Source organism: Marmota marmota, unplaced genomic scaffold (assembly GCF_001458135.2).
Source record: "Marmota marmota marmota unplaced genomic scaffold, marMar, whole genome shotgun sequence".
NCBI lineage: Eukaryota > Metazoa > Chordata > Mammalia > Rodentia > Sciuridae > Marmota > Marmota marmota.
In genome coordinates this window covers 11,261,987-11,285,717 of record NW_025999943.1, presented here as the reverse complement: position 1 = coordinate 11,285,717, position 23,731 = coordinate 11,261,987, and the positions used below count along the sequence as shown (strand labels likewise).

Genomic DNA, 23,731 nt, shown 5'->3' with positions numbered 1-23,731 from the left:
GTAGTTGGACACAATACGTTTATTTCACTTTTTTATTTTTATGTGGTACTGAGGATCTAACCCAGGGTCTCGCACGTGCGAGGCGAGCGCTCTACCGCTGAGCCACAACACCAGCCCCTGCAGAGGTTCTTATATAGAAACCAATGACTAAACGTCAGATAGCACTTGCTGGCATAGAAGCACATGATTATGAGCAGGTGCCCAAGCAGGCGCCACCCTCAACATTCAACACTATGCTGCTGTGGACCTTTGCAGTGAAGAAACACCGCAAAGTAGTAGCCACCCAACACTTGGGATGAAATCTGCCCAGTGGTTTTCCTGATGACTTAATATTTCATAATTTCTAAAAACTGTGTAAAGAATTTTGGAAATTAAACCTTTTTTTTTTTTTTTTTAATAGAACTTTTTAACCACAGTGGCTATTCTTTTGGAAGCTGGAGCTTTTGTAAATGTCCAGCAGAGCAATGGTGAGACAGCACTCATGAAAGTAAGTTCCTCAGTCTCTGCAGGTATTCATGTTGGTGCCTACCACTGTCAGACCCTGTGCTGGGGATGGGGAGAACATGGGTACAGAATAGTTCCTGGACTCTAGCAGCTTACAGATGAGTAGAAGTGGCCCAGCAGAGCAGCAGGGTGTGTCGTGGTTAGTAATGTGATTGGAGCAAACATAGGAAAGTGCTCCCAAGCTTGGCCTTGTGGACCCAGGGTGAATCTTAGGGTAGATGTGATAAGCATAAAGCTGTGTTCTGAAAGGATATAAAATAACAGGAGTGCATCAGTGGAAACAGAAAAATAGGAGGACTGCAATTGTTTTAGAAAAACTACAGTCCCATTGTATGAGAATTCTCTGCCAAAAGTGAAAGGAGCTGAAGAGTCATACAGGTCCTGAATGGCATAAAGGGTAATTTATTGGGGACTTTCTGGCAGAAGCATGTCTTGAGTAGCAGACAGGTGGATTCCCCATACGCTAAGACAAGAAGAAGGGGTGTATATGATAAGCCAAGTTTTTGCCTTTCTCAAAAACTATTAACATGTTTAATGGCATAAGACCATATACTTGGCTTTAAAAACAAAAAAAAACTCTGCTAGGAATGGAACCCCAGGCCTCACACATGCTAGGCAAGTGCTCTATCACTAAGATATACCCCTAGCCTGCCAACTTTATTTAGTAGGGTTTGAGATGTGTGCTGGAGTCACATAGTGACATAATGGCAACTACAAACAAGATGGCAGTAATCATGTTAGATCAATGTTCAGAGGCATGGGACTAGGAAAGCATGATGTGCTGTCGGTTTAGTATTATTTTGTATTGATAAATCTATTTCCTTTGGAATTGCAGTTTGCAGATGTATTTTGAGTGGCAGGTGGTTGGAGGCCCCCAGTATTGCTCTCTATGTAGCAGGTTTGATTTGCCTCTCAGGGCCCAACCCAGTATGGTTCATTCCTCTCTGACAGTTCCATATTCATGACCTAGCATGGTGTTAGGACATAACAGGTCCAGACACCAAACTGTAGATGGCTCTTGTCTTCCCATCTCCTAACTGGGAGATGCAACTTTATGTAAGTTGTGATCCAAGGAGGGATCTGACACCTGGTTCTAAACTTGTCAAGTATGACCAGATCACAGTGTGACTCCTGGCTCTGCAGCAGGCCTGGCACTGAGTTTTGTTCTGAGCCTGCTGCTCTAAGGACACAGGCTACTAGCCCTTTCTGATCTTTGACCACAGTTGGGGTCTAAACTATGTAGGTTTTTTGTTTTTTCTTTTTCATTTTTGGTTCATGAAAATGTCATTTTGTTCAACAGCCTGAGCTTTTGAGTCTTTACTCTTCCTTTATGTATGTTATTGCCATACATGTAAACCAGAGATGGTACCTCAAAGAATCATCTCATTGACAAACCACTGAGTGCATCTGAACAGCAGGCACTGACACCTCCATAGCAGGGAGGGGAGAGGAGGAGTGGACACCAGCACTTAATACAGCTTGAGGAGGAACTGGGAATGAATCTTGAGGGGACTTTGGAGCTACTGAAAGGTAGATGGAGAAAGAGATCATCAGATTAAAGGATCAATTGGATGTTTTAATAGTCCTTAGTGATGAGGGAGAATGGATTGGTGAAAAGACCGGCAGTTTTTAGGCAGGCTTCTAAAATTAAGTGAAAAAATGGCGGTCTATACCTAAATTGCGACAGGGGTAAAAGTAGATTAGTTCTACAACTTTATAGGATTCACAGATTATGGTAACAGGTGAGGCCTTGTTCTAAGTTGGGAGTGTAAGCAGCACAGAGGCAAGCAGGAGATAGGGCATTCAGCTGTTCGGCAGGCATTTCACTTAGGATGAGGAACCCACAGCCTAGGAGACAGGTGTGGGTAGAAATTCATATGTGTGAGTCATCATTCTTAGTGACAGTAACTGTAGCCTAGCCACAGGTTGAAAATAAGAGACAGAAATATAAGAAAAGCCAAAGTGTGGGAAAGACCAGGGGAGTGAAAGGAGGATGGCAGGTGGGAGTCTGGAGAGCCTGGGCAAAGTGTTGGCAGACAAGTACACCCTGGTGAGTGTGTCAGGGAGGTCTAGTGGTACATGCAGTATGCCGCACAGTTGCTAACACTTGCTGAGACCTGGCCCCCTATTGTCTTGCCCCTTCTCCATCATGCCCTGCCCTTTTCCCAAAGAACTCCTAAGCATGTGTGAAAGAGAGACTGACACTAATTTGTAGTTACAGTTTACAAGTGGGTAAATTATTACTCTTTTCCTGACATAGGCCTGTAAAAGAGGAAATTCAGACATTGTACGGCTTGTAATTGAATGTGGAGCTGACTGCAATATTTTGTCAAAGCACCAAAATAGTGCGCTGCATTTTGCAAAGCAGTGTAACAATGTGCTTGTGTATGATTTGCTGAAGAGCCATTTAGAGACGTAAGTATGAAGTGATGGTACCATGGTTAAGTCTTATAGTATTATGTATCTATTTGGATACTTCATAATTGAAATGTGAGACAACTGCTTAGAAAAAGGTTAAGTATGTGTCCCAATGGGTTTCTTTTATTAGTAGATGAATTATGAAAGTCTTAGAAAATTTGAACATAACATTGGCATATACGAGAGTATTGCCTTAAAATCTTAAGTATGAACTTAATTTGGCTGACATTTTCTCAAAATTATTTTTTAAAGCAATTTTAGGTTTATTGCTGCCCTGCTATTTCCACAGCCTCCCACACTATCATTAATATTTATTTTTTGTAGTTGTACATAGTAACTGCTATTTATTTTTACGTGGTGCTGAGGATCGAACCCAGGGCCTTGCACATGCGAGGCGAGCCCTCTACTGCTGAGCCATAACCCCAGCCCCTGAATTCTAAATTTTATTTTATTCAAAGTTCATACTTTATAATGCAATTTTTTTTTAATCACTTAAGAATTTTCTTGGTGGGCCGGGGGTGTGTAACCCCTCCAAGGCGTGCTCGGCGTGCATTGAGCTCCTGCCAAGCATGTGCAAGTACCCTGGGTTCCATCCCAGGCACTGCAAAAACAACAAAAAACAAAAATTCTTTTGGTAAGACTTGCCAGAAATTCTAGAAATAGAAGCTAATAACTGCAGAAAGTAAAGTGCTTATTTTCTATACAAGAAGTATCTTAGGGTAGGCAGCCCCAGGAGGATGAGCCATTCTTCTCACCACCTAATCTCACTATATTAAGAAATCACTAGGTTCTTGGTCTCTGCAAGAGTGCTGCTGTAATTCCAGACATAGCATCTGTGTTCTGAACAGAAAATACATCTTAGACAAGAAACCAAAGGCCAAAAAGGCCCTGTGCTGGCATCTCCAACTGCCTGCTCCACAGCGTGCCTTATATAGCTGCTGGGAATCTCAGAAAGCCAGTTCATCTCTTCTGTCCACATGGGATAGCTGCAAGGATCCAGCCACTGGCCAGTGTTCCTGTTTTCCAGGATTGAGGGGCTCTCAATTTTGATTTTTCATTTGTCATTAGGCAAGTATTTATTTAAGCACAGTCTTTCTTTGTACCAGGAATATAGAGGCAGCAGTAGGGAAAACAATTCCCATCTTGGAACTTAAATTCCAGTGAGACGGATTCACAGTACATTATGTCAGTACCCAGTGCAAGAGGAAAAGAGCAGAGGAGCAAGATGAGGAATAAAACGTTCAATCTGGGCAGGCAGATTGTTGTTCTAAATTATAAATTGTCTTGTTCTTTTCTATGTTAATATATATTTTCTGAAATTTTAATTGTACAAATTATGGGATACCTTTGTAATAATTTGATACATGTATACCATGTGTAATTATCAAATTAGACTAGCTAACGTTCCACTAAACGTTTTTTTAAAGTTCATTAACATTCTTGTTTATGCAGTATAATGCAATATTTAAACTCATCTACATTAACAGCTCTAGTCCTGTCCTCTTACTAGGCTTTCAAGAGTGGCAGAAGAGACAATCAAGGATTACTTTGAAGCTCGTCTTGCTCTACTGGAACCTGTATTCCCAATAGCATGCCATCGACTCTGTGAGGGGCCAGATTTCTCAACAGATTTCAATTATAAACCTCCACAAAACATACCAGAAGGTAAACCTATACTTTATCCTCATGCTTCTTTCAGTTTGAAGTGTCACAATTATCAACTGATTTTCACAACTCTTTCTTTGAACAAAACCTGAAGGAAGTGCCATTATGTATAATAATTATGTAAAATAAAATTAGCAGCAGAGCTGCTGTGGCAGAAAAGAGACCCCACTGAGCCACAATCCCAGGCAATGTTGAAGGGTCCTCAGAATACTGTTAACCCTGTTTAAAATGTATGGGAGTTGAGTCTTAATAATTATAACTGTTTTTAGAGCATTACTAAAAATAGTTTAAATATTCTAAGCTAGAATTGTTACTACTAATAATTTTTGCCCCTTTAAAAAGAAAAGTCTTTCCCCATAAATTTTAGTAAACAGAAATGTAAACTACAGCCCTGCTTTCTAGCCACTGCTTAAAAGCTCCTGTTTAGGAAGACCATGACCCTTCTTTAGGACAAAGAGGCTGCATACAGAAGGTACAGATAACGCTGTCTCTGGCTATAGATAAGAAGCAGGGCTCTGGCTTTTTGTTAAGTCTCCAACCTCTATTTGAAAAGTGTGTATTCATCAGTGAAAAATGTATTAAAGAAAATTAAGTCCAGTTACACCAATTAAAGATAGCCAATTATAACGTTAGTGTTCAGTGAACTCAGCATTGAAGTCATACTTTGTAGTTTTGACTATTCACCCAGACATTATTGGGATGGGCTATTTGGTGGAACTGACATGACTAGACTGATGGGCCTACCAAGTTTATTTTTGTTTTGTTAATTGCTGCAAGTTTACAATGTCTGAATCCTATGAAATTCTTATTATTCATCTGAAATCCTACAAAGCTGCCCTGTCATCCTTAAATTAATACCCTGATAGATTTTTCTAAACCCTGATCCTTGAATGTGGTCTAAAGACAAGCAGTAGGCTCACAGGCCCAGACTGGCCCTTCTGTCAGTCTTGTGATTTGTAAGCACATTAAAAGTTTTAGATATTTAAATTCATCTACATTATAGATGAGTTTATTTAGATAGACCAACCATGGCTTCTTAAGAGCTACAGTTAATATGATTTTTTTATTGAAACAACTCTTACCTCAGTAGAATTAATGAACAACACTCCTCTAAGACACTTATGTAGTCATTTTGTTTGGCAGAAACAGAAATCTGTCCTTAAAGCAAGAGTTGTGATTCTTCTGCCAGTAATTCACTGCAGGCCCTAGTGAGGGCTGTCTGTGCTCCCTGCCCCAAAGTTACAAAAACAACCTCACATCCTGTTTGCTTCTTGATAGTGGTGCTAAAAGTAAAGACTGCCCTTACGTTCTTTGCAGGCCTTTGATCCTCTGTGCTTTAGGCAAGGGAAAGTCGCATTATGAAGCTAGAGAGCTAAATCTGTGTCATACTTCCAGTAGCTTGAAAAGACAAGTGGAAGAGTGAGGGTCTTCCATAAATTTTGGGTGGAGTCTCATTGAGACTCCCATCTTGCAGGGGTGCCTTGCCTCAGGGTCTGGAAGTTAATAACTCCCTTGTCCTTCCCTCCCTCAGGCTCTGGCATCCTCCTCTTTATTTTTCATGCAAACTTTTTGGGTAAAGAAGTTATTGCTCGGCTCTGTGGACCATGCAGTGTACAAGCTGTAGTTTTAAATGATAAATTTCAACTTCCTGTTTTTCTGGTAAGAATTTCTGTAGTCCAATACTGAAAGTTCTTCTAACTAAAAGCTCATATTACTTAAATTTATATCTATATACCACTTGTTGGGAATGAGCAAATTCACATACTCATCCTAAATTTTTGTCAATGTTTCCATATTGTCTTAGAACCAACATTGTTCTGAATGTAAATTCTTAGGACATAAGAATACCATAAAGTACCAATTTCGAATATCAGATCTCTTACCATCATAATTCCAAAAAAATATTTACTTAAAATTTAGGAAACTTTAATGCCTCAAATTCCTAAATACAACCATTGTATATACTGGTTGTATTTATGCTCATTTTAGTCATTATCTTTCAGTGGCTATAAATTTTTGGACATCATAAGTAAAAGATCTTGAAGAATCTTTATATACTTCTTTTGCCACTTCAAAAATTGTTTCCTTGGGCTGAATGAGACATTTTTTCTGGATATTGTTTCTATGATTTGTATCTTTTTAAATCAAAGGAAAAGAAATTGTAGGACACTGATTTATACACGATTCTCCATTGGAATGGAGAAGCTGAGGGATGAGGATTACAAATTCGAGGCCAGTCTGGGCTACTTAGTGAGACCCTGTTTCAAAATTGAAATACATAAGGGTTGGGGGTGTAGCTGAGCAGTAGAGTGCTTATCTAACCATTGTGAGAATCCCTAGTACTAAAGTTATAATCTGTAGATGTTGAGGTTTGTCTGAAAAAATGCTAACTTTGTTTCCTTGTCTCCTTCTACTCTAGGATAGTCATTTTGTTTACTCCTTCAGCCCTGTTGCAGGCCCCAATAAGCTCTTTATAAGGTTGACAGAAGCACCCTCTGCCAAGGTAAGAGTCCTCGTTTCATGTTTAGCATTACTACTCAGGTTGCTGTCCCATGATATTTGGTGATCATTTAGAAAAAAATTATCTTAGTCTCTGGAAATTTCAGTGTGCCTGTCATGGAGAGGAGTATTCCTTATGGTTAAGAGTACTGGATGCATGGGGGTCTGACTTGAAAAATTTGTAAGACAATGTGGCAGGAATGGGATGAAGGTTAAATCTGAGAACATCTCTGTCTAGCAGTTGTAACCCCTGTTTTAGGCATTGGTACTGCCATTGTTATGTCTAGACCATCACCTCTCCATGTGAAAGGAAGCTGGATTAAAACAGATCTGATAATATAATGAAGTAACAAAAACAAATTATAAACACTTGGAATTTTTTTTATTAAAATAGCAATGACTGAAGTCTTGGCAATGTTGTTCTTTCTTGTGAGAAAGGGAAATTGTAGTTCTGTACTAATGCATACATTTTTCCTTTCCCTAGGTTAAGCTGCTGATAGGTGCATACAGAGTGCAGCTGCAGTGACCAAACAGAACTGGGATGGAGTTACTTTCAGACCTAGTCCTATGTACTCTTTTTGGAGCAGTTTGGAATTCTGGCACATCTAAAACTTTCAAATGTAAAGTTTCATCTGTAAACTTCTTGCAGTATAAGCCTGTCATCTGTTAGTGTCAGACTATAATACATATAAAATACAGATGTGTGCCAGTATTCTGCAATCTTAGCATTATATCCAGACTGCATATTTCTTTTTTTCCACAATGTGGAAAGATACATGAGGATTATTTAAGAAAATTAAAGAACAAGACTTTTTTGACTCAATTTTCTACTGTCCTTGGTGAATCTCTGTGTTAAGAAAAAAAAAAAAAAGATGCAAAGCATTTACTTACAGAAAAGGAGGCATCTGTATTCAAATCATCCAAGCACTGAATAAAGTGAATTTTCTGGCCGTGAAGGATGACTGATATAATGTGGTAATGGGGTAATTAATATAGAGGTTCCCCTATCAGAAAGGATGGAGGTGACAATACTTTTGTAAAGGTGCAGTGCCTGCTTAACCTTTCAAATGCAGCAAGAATTTAAACTAAGACTGTGTGAGGCCTATGAACATAAAATGTGAACTTCTATCAAGTAATTTTGAAAAGCCATTTCCTGTACCCTTTTTGAACATGACTAGGAAGATTGGCATTGGGTCTCAGGTGAGCCTTGTTATGCCACTACATTATTGGATGCCACATTGTCCCTTGCAGGAAGGGACTGCCACAGACCTCATGACCTCTTCAAGCAATTGTTGAGTTCATTAGTTTCTCATTATGTGAAATAAAAGTTTCACACAGTACACGTTGTGTAAATATTTCAGAAAATCATTTTGAGTTTATATCCTAAAACCACTTTTTTCTTTTTCCTCAATAAAACACGATCTTGGTCTGTTTCCTATTTCTTTTTTTTTTTAATTTTTTATTGTTGGTTGTTCAAAACATTACATAGTTCTTGATATATCATTATTTCACACTTTGATTCAAGTGGGTTATGAGCTCCCATTTTTACCCCATATACAGATTGCAGAATCACATCAGTTACACATCCATTGAATTACATATTGCCATACTAGTGTCTGTTGTGTTCTGCTGCCTTTCCTATCCTCTACTATCCCCCCTCCCCTCCCCTCCCCTCTTCTCTCTCTGCTCCCTCTACTGACATTCATTTGTCCCCCTTGTATTATTTTTCCCTTTCCCCTCACTTCCTCTTGTATGTACTTTTGTATAACTCTGAGGGTCTCCTTCCATTTCCATGCAATTTCCCTTCTCTCTCCCTTTCCCTCCCACCTCTCATCCCTGTTTAATGTTAATCTTCTTCTCATGCTCTTTGACCCTACTCTGTTCTTTGTTACTCTCCTTATATCAAAGAAGACATTTGGCATTTGTTTTTTAGGGATTGGCTAGCTTCACTTAGCATAATCTGCTCTAATGCCATCCATTTCCCTGTAAATTCTATGATTTTGTCATTTTAGTTAATTCAAAANCAACCTAGATGCCCTTCAATAGACGAATGGATAAAAAAAAATGTGGCATTTATACACAATGGAGTATTACTCTGCATTAAAAAATGTTTCCTATTTCTTAGTTGTATATGGACACAATATCTTTATGTGGTGCTGACAATTGAACCCAGTGCCTCCCACGTGCGAGGCAAGTGCTTTGCCTCTGAGCTACACAGCCCCAGCCCCTCCTTTATATCTTAAATATATAAAGTCTCAGGACTTCTTTCTAGCTAACTGATGGCTGGGATTGAACCTTTTCAACTCAGCATTCTAGTATTCTGATTTCATAGCTTTCTGGGGGGAAATTAGGAGGTCTGTGTTAGTAATGGTGCGGGTACAATAAGGGATTAATAATCAATGACATATAAAAGAATCTCGAAGTAAAATTTGCCTCAAAATTATCCCTAAGTTGAACAGCCTTATAGGAAAACATTACAAAGTGATCCATTTCATCAAGGAGATAGGGCTGTCTAACCTGCAAACCAATTAGGAAATCTGTATAGTTCCTCTAGAGTTTAGTATACTAGACAAATGTGGAAGCTGTAGTAAGTCAACAGGCAAAACTCGACTAGGAATGTGGACAAGTTAATTTGACCAAAACATGAAACTTAATGTACTAACAGCTTTCCCCAGACGTGACAGTAAGTTGTACATTTAGTAGAAACAGAATATGAACCCACACAATTTAACAGTTATTTTGCTCTAACCCATAGTTTTTCAATAGATGGACAAAAAGCCCACTTGTGTTTGTGGGTAAGTAAAAATAATTAAATTCTGAAGTTCTGCATAATGAAGAGGACTTCAATCAACTAAAAATTCCCTGGCAAGCTATTGATTGCTCATAAGCAAGTTCTCTAGTGAGGTAGCAATCCTTTGATAATGCTGCTTATATTAAGACTTTTACATGGCCAAAGTAATGTCCTTGTATATTTCAACTATGTACAATAATGGGCACTCTAAGGACTAGATAACCACAACAAATGGAATGCATCACTTTTGCCATGTTTCACTAAAAAAAAAAAAAAAAGTAATCTTTTATTACCCTAACTTAAAAAAAAAAAAAGCATCATTTTCCTCTGTGACATTATTTTCCAGTGTATATAGAGGGAAGGACAAAAGTAACTGGGTTACTTTAAGACCTATTTTACTAGTGACTGCAGTAGAAAGTATATCACACATTCTCTGCAATACCTAGTACCCAAGAAAGTGAATTTACAAATGTTGAACAATGATAGGGAGCTAGTTTTCAGTTCAGGAACAAATTTATTTATCTATTTTTACCCTAATTTTTTAAATTATTGGGAGTCCCATGGATTGAACCCAGGGGCATTAATCTGAGGCCTCCCAGCCCATTTATATATTTTATTTAGCCTCGCTGAGTTGCTTAAGACCTTACTAAGTTACTGAGGCTGGCTTTGAACTCACAATCCTCCTGAGCTACTGGGATTATAGGTGTGCACCACTGTGCCTAGCTCCATCTTGATATTCTAAATTGGTAGAATCTGATTTGGTATGATGATCAGGTTTCTTCAATTTGAAGTTCAGGTGTTACCTTTTGAGTACTAGTTTATATATCACCTTTATACAAGGAGCTATATATACACTTGGTCATGGATGTTAACATGTCAGTGCTAGCAAGAGTCAGAACAATCAAATGACTAAGAAAGCACTTAGAAAAGAGAAACTGTTTGGCATATAAACTGGGAGAAGCAAAAACGCTCAAGGAGAGCAATCAGCAAAATATAGGGAAAGAGCAGGATGACAAAAATCCAATTCATGAAATAACAAGATGAAGAATTTTGAAAATGCTCAATACTGATGAAATTAACATAAACTCCTAAAATTTTAAGCTTTAAAAGTATATAACTACAGGTGTCAAATCTTAATAAGTAGAGTTAAACAAAGGCTCATTGATGAAATCCACATTCTGATTGGCAGATTATGCTCCTTACAGAACACAGCTGGGATTCCTAACCCTAATTTTCCCTCAAGGTATGAAAGAAACCTTACCAGTCAACTGAAATCTAAGCATTACATAATTCACTACACACCTTTGCTCATAGCCCTCAGTTAAATGCATGCCCTGAGTTAAATCATCTGCTTTATCTTGGTGCAGATGATTGAACCCAGGACTTTGCGCACAACAGATAAGCCCTATACTATTTTTTTTTAATTTTAATATTTATTTATTTTTTAGTTTTCGGCACACACAACATCTTTGTTTGTATGTGGTACTGAGTATTGAACCCGGGCCGCACACATGCCAGGCGAGCGCGCTACCGCTTGAGCCACATCCCCAGCCCAAGCCCTATACTATTGAGCTTGCCTCCACCCCAATGCAGAAAATTTCTTCAGTCTAAAATTTCATGACAGAGAGGATGATCATAGTCTTCTAGTGGTTTCAGTAAGGAAGTTTGAAAACTCATAATTTTTGAGTTTGTGGGCTGTACCATAATATTTTTCAAAATCAGCCAGTAAGACCACCACCACACCAAGTAGTAGGTAACACCTAGATTTAATTTGGAAACTTAAGTTTATGATCTAGATAACCACTTTTAACTGCAGAAAATGTTGCCCTGGGACACAGAGTGTTATGATTACTCATTCATCTATAAATTGTTCATGTGGAAGAATCCATAGTGTTTTCTGGCTTGTTTCTCCAGTGATTTGACCTGAAAAAGAAATTGTTTGGTTAGCAAGAAGTAATATCCATAGTATATTTTTATTACAGAAGGTTTTATTTAAATAAAAAAATTTAAAAAGGTTTCATTCTAAAGGTTTTTGTTTTTGTTCTTAGTACTGAAGATTTAACCCACTTTAAACCCATTCAGTGCTTCACCACTGAGACACATCCTCAGCCCTTTTTTATTTTGAGACAGAGTGCTAAGTTGCTTCACTTACTTGCAATCTTCCTGTCCCAGGTTCCTGAGTCAGACTACAAGCACACAACACCATATCCAGCTCTAAAAATAATTTGCTGGACTAGAATCATGGAACAGCAGATGTAAAAAATATTCACAATTTGAATTAGTACATTTGACCTATAAAATTGTTCTTTAATCCAGTGGCTCAGGCCACTGGTTTTACCTAAAGTGAGCTGATACATTCATTATCTAAATACCTAGAGATATACTATAAAAGAAAATGTCCCAGTGCAAGGTTGCATCACTTGGGAGCTAAAATGTACATTCTTAGGCTTCTGTCTCAGAGAGCCCAGGAGCACTTTCTAACAAACCCTTCAGGGGATTCTGTAATACAAAGTGAAAATTTCTTGAGTCATGTCTCTCTGTGTGTGTCTCTCACACACACACCCTCCATTGTGGTGCTGGGGCTTAACCTGATCCTTGAACATACTGAGCAAGCACTCTGTCACAAAGCTCATACCTAGTCTTGGGTGTGCTTCAAAAAACCTAAAGAAGAAACTGCTTTAGGAGCACATGGCATTGGGTTTGATCTTGGGGTAGGGTATTTCTTAACTTCTTATAATAAAAGCAGCGTCTATAGCCTTCACTAGAATTATACATTGTCTTTTTTCTTTTTCTTTTTTTTTTTTTTGGTACCAGGGACTGAACCCAGGCACTCAACCACAGAGCCACCCCCCCCACCCTATTTTATATTTTATTCAGAGACAAGGTCTCACTGAGTTGCTTAACACCTTGCCATTGCTGAGGCTGGCTTTGAACTAGTGATCCTCCCTCTTCAGTTTCCTGAGGAGGATTACAGGTGTGTGCCACCAAGCCCAGCAATATATTTGGCATTTTGATTACTTAACTTTCTTATCTTTATTTATTTCCACTAACATTCTTAGAAAATGAAATCTATAACAAATGGCAGTTATTTTAACCAATCAATGACAAAGTCATTTGATAAACATAAAATTTCTTTCTACCTCTGTTTAAAGGCCACTTAATGCCACAGCTTTGATGTGTAGCAAAGATACCTCTGTACATTAGATTTTCCATTATCTATATATTTTGAGATTGCTTCACATTTTATTTAAGGAAGGGTATATACATATACAGCCATTTGAAAATTTAATCCCAACAAAATGCCCATATGTATATCAAGTTATTCTCTACAAACATTTGAAAGGGCAATTCTACAAACATATTTGATAGGGCAATTCTTTCTTTCTTTCTTTTTTTTTTTAAGGGACCATGGCTTTTATTTTGTTTATTTACTTTTTTTATGTGGTGCTGAGGATCGAACCCAGGGCCTCACACAGAGATGTGCTAGCAAGCACTCTACCGCTGAGCCACAACCTCAGCCCCAGAGCAATTCTTTTAAATTAGTAATTCCCTGATTGATGGTTCAACCACCAATCACCTAAAGGCTTTAAGAAAACATCCCCAAAGTGTTCTGGGGATGGGGTCTAAGAATGTATATTCTTAATAAGTTTCTCAATGATGTTGCTCAGAGCCACATTTCATAACCAAAGCCCAAGATTAACTTTCTAGAGTTGGAAAACAATAAGCAAAACAGCTGTCAATTTTGTGGTGCATGAGCTCATATTCAATACCTTAGAAAGGATATGGGACCCATCAGTGCTTCTCAATGTGCTCACACCTTCTGGGGCCTTGTTAAAATGGACATTCTGATTCAGGAGATCATTCTGAGTCTGGCCTGCAGATCCTGCATTTCTAATAAGCTCTCAGGCAATGCCATCACTTGTCTCCAGCACCACACCTACAGAAGCTAAAACAGGACAGAATGTTTGCCATCACCAGATAAAGTGGCTAGGAAAGAAATACATTTAAAGTAATATTTGCTGAAGGTATCAGGATAAAATGTGCCTATGCCAATTTTGTTATAAAGATTACATTACATGTTTATTAGCATGTATCTATGTTTATTATAGTCAACAGAATTAGGAAGAATGGGAAAATTAAAAATAAATAAAAACTTGGCATCAATGTACAGATGCTGACTGACCTGAAATAAAGTATGGTTGTAGCATTTTTGGTCTTTAACTCTTCTGAATTATACTGGAAGCTGGAGTTTCAGAAGCTTCATCCATGTCGTCTTTTATTACCCTAGAAACACAAATCAGATTCAGCCTTTTAAAATTTGACTTCAGAAGTTTTAACTCATCTCTTCAAAGTTCTTAACAATAACCAAGATTCTATTAAGATACCATTTTGCGGTATAAAGTTTCCATTATGAAAGGACCTAATTTTCATTAAATGAAGATTTTCCTTCAATTTAAAATATGCCCCATTTCCTCTAAGTATGCAAACTTAAAATTTAGATTAATTTTGTTTTGGCATAAAACACTATTAAATCCTAAATAGTAATTTTTAAATCTGGTAGGATTTTAAAAATATTGTAAGAAAACTTTTTTGCCAAGTCCCAATTTCCACAGGCCCTCGTATAAAAGGATTATTGCTCTCTCAATGTAACAAAGATAGATTCCTACTATACCTACAAAATCTTATTCTACTTGTGCCAAAGCAGAACATACACATATTTTTGTTGTGCACTATCAGAAAAAGACACTTCCTACCTTGGACCAATGTTGTCCAAAAAAGCACACACCCAAGATTTTTCTGTGGAAACAGGTTTAAATTATCTCATCCTTATAAAATGTATGGTTCTATAAAATAACTGAAATATTAATAGCAGTACACAAACATATAAATTTGTGGTTAACCTTAAAAAGTTTTATGTTAGGAGTACATGACCACAAAATATTGGAATTCTCTACCCTAAAAATCGAGAAGTATTATTTTCTAAACTCATTTAGGGCACAAAGTTACCTGAAGTATAAAACACTCCTACCCACCCCAAAAATTTATTCATGAAAAACATATCAAGAGTTTTACATGTACTTCATAGGAAATTTGCTAATGCATCTCACTAATAGAAAAACCATAGTCTCTGCCATAAAAACCTGTAATATTTTTTGAAAGTTTGTCACAAATCAATTAAAAATTATTTTTTATAATTTCTACCAGCAACTGGCATTCTATCTACTATGGAAGGTTTTTATGTTTGTTTTTTTTGGTGGTGCAGGGGACTAAACCCAGGGCCTTGAGCACACTAGGCAAACACTCTATCAATTGAACTATATCTCCAGCCCTATGCAAGGTATTTGTTGAAGATCTCATAAATTCATCTGTGTTCTTAAGCTGGTTTCATAAATTTTTAACATCTTTTTAACCACCTTCGGTAAAATTAAGGCTGACAATGAAAATAAATGGAAACATAAAACCAAACTGAACAGCATTACTTAATTATTCTTAATAATACAATGACAGTCGAATAAAATGTTAAATTAAGCCTTCTCAACTTTTCAAAACTGAATCTGAAATTTACAAGATATCAAATTTAAAGAAACTTGGAAAGGTAATCCTTAGAATTTTGCCAAGTTCTATTTGTCAACATTTAGTCAAAAGTGTAGCTTAATACTTACATTCAATATTCAAAAATAAGCCACTAGAGGATTGGGACCTGGCTCACAGCACTTGCCTAGCATGCACAAACCAAAAACAAGCACTCTACAGCAATGAGGTTTATAGTACACTGCTTTGTTTTGTTTTGTTTTGTTTTGTTTTGGGGTACTAGAGATTGAATCCAGAGACAAGGTGCCACTAAGCTCCATCCCCAGTTCTTTTTATTTTTTGTTTATTTTTGAGACAGGTTCTCACTAAATTGCTCTAACTGGCCTCAAACTTGTGATCTTACTTTCACAGTCCCAAGTCACTAGAATTACAGGTGTACCACCCTACAGTACATTGTAATCAAACCTGATAAAAGTCACAGTGAGCTATTGTACAAGTACATCCATCTGATGATAGTAGTAATTTGAAGGGTTGTTTTGTTTTTTAATGGGGCCCAGGCTGGCCCCAAACTCAGGGACTCAAGCAATCTTCCTAAGTCTCCAGAGTCGCTGGGACTACAGGTGCATGCCAATGAAGCCAGCTTCTAATTTAATTTTAAAATCTGGAAAATTGATACGCAAAGGCAGATGGATTTAGTATTTTCTGATTCTGAAAAACAAGTTATCACCAAGTGACACTGCCAAATAAGGCCGGGGGATGGAACTGGGGTGAGGGTTAACCAATAATTGCATAGAATAATTAGAATAATTCCTTAACTGAAATTTTAAATAACTGAAATCCTTAAAAAAAAAAAAGTTAATACATATAAGACTACATGACAACCACTTTGGATAAAAGTAGTGTCTTTAATTTTAGAATTAAAATTCAGGTAATAAGAACTATGGACATGTTAATGTTTGACTATACCTTGTCATTCCAAACCATTTAAATCGTTTAAAGTGGAAAAAAAAGGGGAGGGTATTCCACTAACCATATCCTAAGATGAAGTAGAGAAATTTTTCACACAGTCAAAAATGTAGTCAGTACCACATATGCTTTTATGACAACTTAGGAGATAAAATATTAAAGAAGGTATATTTTAAAGAGAATAGCCAACTATGTAACAATACTCCTAACATTCTCCCAGTCTTTGAGTGAAAGGAGATAGCTTTATTTCTATGAAGTACATAAGCCTACTATTATTCATATATTACATACAATATATTTTATGTAATATATAAATTGCTAAAATAAATTCTAAGGCAGGTATGTATATAATGTAGATAAAATATAATTGAACACCCAGGAGGTTGAATAGTTCAAATTACAACATATGTATTATAAAAATTCAAGAAACAGGATTTTATTAATAATGGGTATTGAACATCTTGCTATACAAATCACTTAAAAGGGAATCATTTCCTCTAAAGTAGATGCCTGTGGTTTCAAGCCATGAAAAATTGCATTTTCCATTAGCACACTCATTATTCAACAGTAGAATTCCTCCCAAGAAATGGACATTCTGAAATTCGTAGGTTTCGGAGAGATGCTATCAAACATGAGTATGATCCTTTGCTTTCATGCCAAAGATAGACTTCAATACTGGATGCTAAAGCAATAAATTAAAAACTGCTACTTACAGTAATTCAGGACAGGGAAAATATATAAGTGGGCCAGGCATGGTAGCACACACCTGCAATCCCATTTACTTGAGAGGCTTAGACAAGATCATAAGGCCGAGGCCCACATGGGCAACTCAGTAAGACCCTGTCTCAAAAAAAAAGAGCTGGGGGATGAGGCTGAGTGGTAAAGCGCTCCTTAGGTAAAATCCCCAGTAAGTAAGTAAGTAAGTAAGTAAGGGTTGGGGGGTTGTATATCAGCAGTAGAGCATTTACTTAGCATGAATGAGGCCCTGGATTCTATTCCCAGTACCACAAACTGAGAGAAAAAAGAGAAGGACAGGAAAGAAAAGGAAAAAGTAAGTGTGCTTTTCACTGGTTATTTTATTCCAGTGTTAATAGATTCTTTCTATTCAATAAAGAATATATCTTCGGGCTGGGGATGTGGCTCAAGCGGTAAACGCACTTGCCTGGCATGCGCGGGGCACTGGATTCTATCCTCAGCATCACATAAAAATAAAATGAAGATGTTGTATCCACCGAAAACTGAAAAATAAATATTAAAAAAAAAATTCTCTCTCTCTTAAAAAAAAAAAAAAAGAATATATCTTCAAACACTATAGGGAAATAGTGACGGAGTAAATAATGGCCAAAAAAAAAAAAAAATAGAAAGTCAAAAGGCAATATTTTCCAGAGAAACTTGTGAAAATGCCATGAAAACAATTATGAGACAACTGAAAATACATCCATAGTTACATCTTACTTTTTGATATAATTTAAATGGATGAGCAAATGAAACATTAGAATACAAGGTCAGTTAACTTAACAACTGGATAACTTTTAAAAAAGAAGTTCCATCTTTTAGTTCATATTTTGCAAGAAAGAAAAGTCCAAATAGGAACATTCTGTATTCCCAACATCTTCTGGCTTTTCAGAGTTCAAATAAAGCTATCTCTGCATTAACTCATTTGTACACCATAGATTATATTATATATAGTAGTTATATATTATGTAATTGATTCTACATCAGATGACCATGAAACCACACAACCTAGTTAAATAGCAATAAGGGAAAATCAAAAGTGCTTTCTTCAAAAAAGGTAATTGAATGCTTCCCCTTACTCCACAAAAAGGGGGGGGGGGTGGTAAATGAAGAGTACTCCACACCAGAAGATACAAGGAAGTGAAATTGAAACAGCTCTACATATTTACTAGAGTTGCTAAAATTAACATGACTGACAATCCAGAGTATTGACAAGGAGGTACAACAACATAAAATCGCATACATTGTCTGTGGGAATATAAAATAGGACTTACACTTTTGAATATTGGCAGTTTCTAAGAAACATACACCTACCCTATACTCAACAATTCTCCAAGATATGTTCACCAAAAAATGAATATATAAATTGTTGGAACATGAGTCTTCATAGCAGCTTTATTCATAATATCCACAAAACTAGAAACTATCCCAAGAGTCTATATCAAATGAAAACTGAACAGACAAAATGTGGCATATTCATTTAATGGTATACTGTTAAAAATATGGAACCACTTACATTTGATGTATGTAACAATATTGATGAATTTCAAATATTATGTTAAGTGTTAAGAAGCAAAACGGGAAAAAGTATATAGAAATTGAGCTGTCACAGGCTAGTCCAAAGCTTTAAAGAGCAAAATTTTAATTGTTTTAAACTAAAGAAGAATAATTTTGAAATTCACATAGCAACTGAAAATTAAGAAACAAGTATGAGTTGGGTGTGATAGCACACAATTATAATTCCTGAGACACTGAAGGCTGAGGGAAGAAGATCTATAGCCTCAACAACTTGGTGAGACCCTACCTCAAAAAATAAAAAACACTGAGGATGTAGCACAGTAATAAGTAGAGCACCCCTGGGTTCAGTGCCCACCCCCTTCAAAAGAAAAAAGTACCTATGGAGCTGCTGGTAGCTCAGTGGTAGAGTACTCTCCTAGCAAGAACTGGGTTAAACCCCAGCTCTAAAACAAACCCCCCAAACAAGGAAATACCTAAAATAAGATCATGTTTGAACATACATACATACATACATATATATATATACATACATACATACATACATATATAGTTAAGAATCATTTAGCTGGGTACAGTGGTAATCCCAGCAGCTTGGGAGGCTGAGGGAGGAGAATCGCAAATTCAAAGCCAGTGTCAGCAAAAGCTAGGTGCTAAGCAACTCAGTGAGACCCTGTCTCTAAATAAAATACAAAATAGGGCTGGGGATGTGACTCAGTGGCCATGTGCCCCTTAATTCCCTGTTCTCCCCCAAAAAGAATCATTTATATATTCAAAATTTAGAAAAATACTAAAGAAAAATATCAAAGCATTATACCTACAATACTAACACAGAAAATATCTTTTCCTTTGAAGATCATGAGGTAACATTTGCTGTAGTTATAAAAAAAAATGTAAAGTTCAACACTTAAAGTCAAATAATATACAAATTGATTATTTTGTCAAACCTTATTAATTACTTTGAAGAAAAAATTAACAGTTCAAGTGTGCAGAGGAGCGTAATAAGGTAAATACTGTACAGTGAAAGATACCAACAAATTTATCAACCTTATTTCCCCAAATTCCTACAAAAGCATTTCAAAAACAAAAGTCCAGCATTATCATCTAGTGACCACACAAGCAAAATACCAAACAAAAAGACATGTAAATTTTTCCTTTATCAGTGCATAATCAGGGTTGCAAGCTGGACCACAGTAACAGTAAATTGCATTTTAGTTCAGGATAACACAAACACTATGAACTTACCTGAAGAGCCTCCACTTCTCGTTCAAAGATCAGTATTTCAAGCAAAATATTTGCCCATCTAAGAACCCCACAGACACATTTACTTACATTAATTTAGCAACCATGTTCACAGGCCACAAAAAGGCACTGACAACAGATTATCCAGTTGATATGCAACATTTTTTACCATATATTTAAAACCACCTAAAACATCACATCTTGGGGCTGGGGTTTTGGCTCAGTGGTACTGCGCTTGCCTATCATGCGTGAGGCACTGGGTTTGAGTCTCAGCACCACATACAAATAAATAAAGGCCCATCAACAAATTAAAAAAAAAAAAAAAAAATATATATATATATATATAAAGCACATCTACATTGAAGATAACATGTAAGTCAACTTGTTAAGAAAAACAATTTCTTGCAGAATTTGTCACATATTCATTTATGATAAATAAGTAAATATTTCATTGGGGGAAATTACTTAAACAGCATAAAAGATAATCTGCTGTTATTTATTTAAATATAAGGGTGAAATGGATGTTAAATGTGAAGAGGAAATATGATCACTACCAGTAAGGATTCTTTCATCTGGTGCTCACTGATGTACACAAGACTTCCGAATCACAAGACATCCCAACAATTGTACTTATGTAAAGATACAGTTAAATGTTTTAGCGATTTGGCTTAACACGGAATGCTAACACATCTTCTAAAAAGGGACTGTGAAATCTAAAAAAAATTTTTAAAGTTTGTCCTATTTTTAAAATGTAATAATTTGTGTTGGTAATAAAAAATTTAGACTGAAATTATATTAATATAAAACACAAAATCAGTAATAGTCAAGTGCAGTCGCTTAAGCCTATAACCTCAGCTACTCCAAAGGATTCTAAATTCAAGGCCGTTTGAGTACCTTAGCAAAGATCAAAATCAAACTTGAGTTTCTCATTTCTCAATGTTTCCTACAATTCTATGGGTTCCATAGGAGATACATACATACACATATATACATAATTTATGATAATTATACATTTTTTTTTTCCAGTGGTGCTGGGGATTGAACCCAGGGCCTTGTGCATGCAAGGCAAGCACTCTACCAACTGAGCTATATCCCCAGCCCTCCATAGGCAATTTTTATTGATACCCACTAATACTATTTTCTTTTCTTTGGGTACTAGGGATTGAACTCAGGAGCACTCAACCACTGATCCACATCTCCAACCCTATTTTGTGTTTTATTTAGAGATAGGATCTCACTTAGCACCTTAGGTTGCTTAGCGTCATTGCTGAGGCTGGCTTTGAACTCTGGATCCTCCTGTCTCAGCCTCCCAAACTGCTGGGTTTACAGGCATGTGTTACCATCCAGCACTATATCCATATTTAAAAAAAATTTTTTTTTTAGTTGCAGATGGACACAATTCCTTCATTTTATTTATTTATTTTTCTGTGGTGCTGAGGGTAGAATCCAGTGCCTCACACATGCCAGGGAAGTGCTCCACCACTGAGCCACAACCCCAGCCCACTATATCCATTTTATTCTATCTCCTCTAATGAATCTATCTTTAGTAGTGGTTATTACAGACAAGCCACCATCACCTGTCATCTCTCCTTACTGGTCTAAATGGTCCACTGCTTTCATTTGGCTCTCCTTCCGCTCAGTTCTCCATGAGAAGCTAAAACTGTTCTTTTCTAAAACATAAACTAGATCACATTATTATTACCTGGGCCCAAATCTCTACAATGATTTCTCATTTCATTGAAGGAAAATAATCTTAATTACCATGGCAATGCTCTGAATCTTGCATTCTCAGAGGAGCAATAATCACCCACATATGGGAGAAAGTTAGCTGAGTGGGGGGACAAAGTTCTATGTTTTGTCTGAACACTGATGTAACATACAGAGTACGTAAGCAGTTAACTGGCTTGTCCATCTCCCTGGAGCGGAATCAATTAGAAAAAAAATGTCTAAAAAGGCGTCTGTGGAGGGAACCATAATGAGGGGGGATAAAAGTTGGAAAAAGCCTCTGCTGCAAAACATTTCCTTCTCTGTTCCCTCATCTGATCGTTCAGGTTCAAGCTAAAGTCCTCAGAGGGGCCTTCCGTGAATATATGAGATAAGACATGTCTATTTCTCCAACCTATAATAATATGACCAAGAAACAAGCACTTTCATTGCCCCAGCCCTTAAGTATTAAGAGTTTAGGTCTCTTGATTTCTAGAATTCTCACTAGGTAGCTTCAGAGCTCTCCCAAGTTCAATTTATAATTTTTATTTCCAAACTTTTATTTTCATCTGCAATAATCCCATGAGTTTTACCAGTGTCTGATCTTTACTGATTTTATGTATTGGTTGAGACTGCAGGAAACAAAAAATTCTTACCATAATCAGGATATACAGAAAGATGTATTATATACAGAGACCTAATGAACAAGAAATTCCATGAGGAGTCCTACCCCTGTTCAGACACGTTCCCTGTAATACATATCCAAAGACATATTACATGTTTTAAGATGAGGGGGCACAAATTATAAACTACCTAATAAAGATCTGGTACATATTGAACAATAAGTGTAAAAAAGAATAAAGAATGTCTCGTATGCATATATTTGGAACAATCTCCAAAATTATTAGGGAAATAATACAGCTGTAGAAGCAAGCATGCTTACATTTGTATATATGCTAAAAACAAATTATTGTCTGAATGCATAGGAACTTCTAGAAAAATACAAAAGAAACCACTAAATAATGGCTGCCCTTGGATAGAGAAGCTGGGTACACAGTAGATAGCATAAGGAAACTCACATTTTGTGACACTTCATATTTTGTGTACTGGGTGCATATCATTTTTCAAATTTAAAAATATAGTTTATGCATAAGTAGTATTGGAAGGCTGGTGTTTTTTTTTTTTTTTTTTTTTTTTTTAATTTGGGGGGTGCTTTACTTCTGAGCTACATTCCCAAACCTTTTTTTATTTTTTTACAGTGTCTTGCTTAGTTGCTTTGGCTGGCCTCATATTTGTGATCCTTCTGCCTTAGACTCCTGAGTAGCTCAGATTACAGTCATGCACCACTGTGACCTGCAAAGGTTGGTTGATTTTATTAGATCTAAATGATAAAATGATATAATAAGGAGTTATTTCTAGATCTCAAAGGAGGATTTCAGGAAAAAGAGGGAGCAGGTGTTAGCCCACCTCTGGTTTCCACATTTCCTCATGCCGCCCATTGACAAAGTATAAATAACACCATCTATAATAAATGTCCCCATCTTTAACATGCTTGTTTCAGTACCTAATGAATGCAATTACTGACTTCTATAAAGTAGGGATTTAGATGTATTGCAGTATGAGTCCCAGTTAACCCACTGCTGCAAGATCTAAATAAACAGTTTACAGATGTATAAAAGGATATTTCGGCCACCCTAATCTATATAAATCCTGTCCTGCTATTTTCATTTCCCTTACTGATAATCAAAAAATATCCAGCCAAGACCTTTTCCTAAACACCAGGGTTTATATGCTGAACACTTTTTGAAGTGTCAGAAAAGCCTGACCCTCACCCTTCCTAATTATACTTAAAAGTGGGCAATATCAAAATTACCTGACATTCAGGCAAAAAAAAATCCTAATTGCAGCTTTCTTTCTTTCTTAAGAGAGAATTTTTTTAATATTTATTTTTTAGTTTTCGGTGGACACAATATCTTTATTTTTATGAGGTGCTGAGGATCAAACCCAGCGCCCCGCGCATGCCAAGCAAACGTGCTACCACTTGAGCCACATCCCCAGCCCCTGCAGCCTTCTTTCTTATAAACAAACCCCTCACACATCCAATTACAGCCCCCAAGTCCTGCCGGTTTGGTACCAAGTGGTACGTGGCAAGCATTGAAC

General features: G+C 36.8%; 2 protein-coding genes across 5 annotated transcripts in view; one reads left to right on the top strand and one right to left on the bottom strand.

The window, feature by feature from the left end:
* Positions 1-8,042, top strand: part of Mphosph8 (M-phase phosphoprotein 8) — a 43,345-nt gene extending 35,303 nt beyond the window's left edge. For all 3 annotated transcript variants that reach the window (XM_015499359.2, XM_048801452.1, XM_015499358.2), the window contains 6 exons: positions 401-487; positions 2,765-2,919; positions 4,433-4,587; positions 6,119-6,246; positions 7,007-7,090; positions 7,571-8,042. In XM_015499359.2, the coding sequence (XP_015354845.1) occupies positions 401-487; positions 2,765-2,919; positions 4,433-4,587; positions 6,119-6,246; positions 7,007-7,090; positions 7,571-7,612 (651 nt within the window). In that variant the 3' untranslated portion in view covers positions 7,613-8,042. The remainder of the gene's footprint in view (positions 1-400; positions 488-2,764; positions 2,920-4,432; positions 4,588-6,118; positions 6,247-7,006; positions 7,091-7,570) is intronic.
* Positions 8,043-11,624: 3,582 nt separating this feature from the next.
* Positions 11,625-23,731, bottom strand: part of Pspc1 (paraspeckle component 1) — a 94,690-nt gene continuing 82,583 nt past the window's right edge. Inside the window, exons 9-11 of one of the 2 annotated variants that reach the window (XR_007346970.1) lie at positions 14,061-14,161; positions 13,648-13,823; positions 11,625-11,800 (exon numbers count right to left, since the gene is read on the bottom strand). The gene's annotated coding sequence lies outside the window, so the exon portion shown is untranslated. The remainder of the gene's footprint in view (positions 11,801-13,647; positions 13,824-14,060; positions 14,162-23,731) is intronic. The other variant, XR_007346971.1, reaches the window with a different exon arrangement.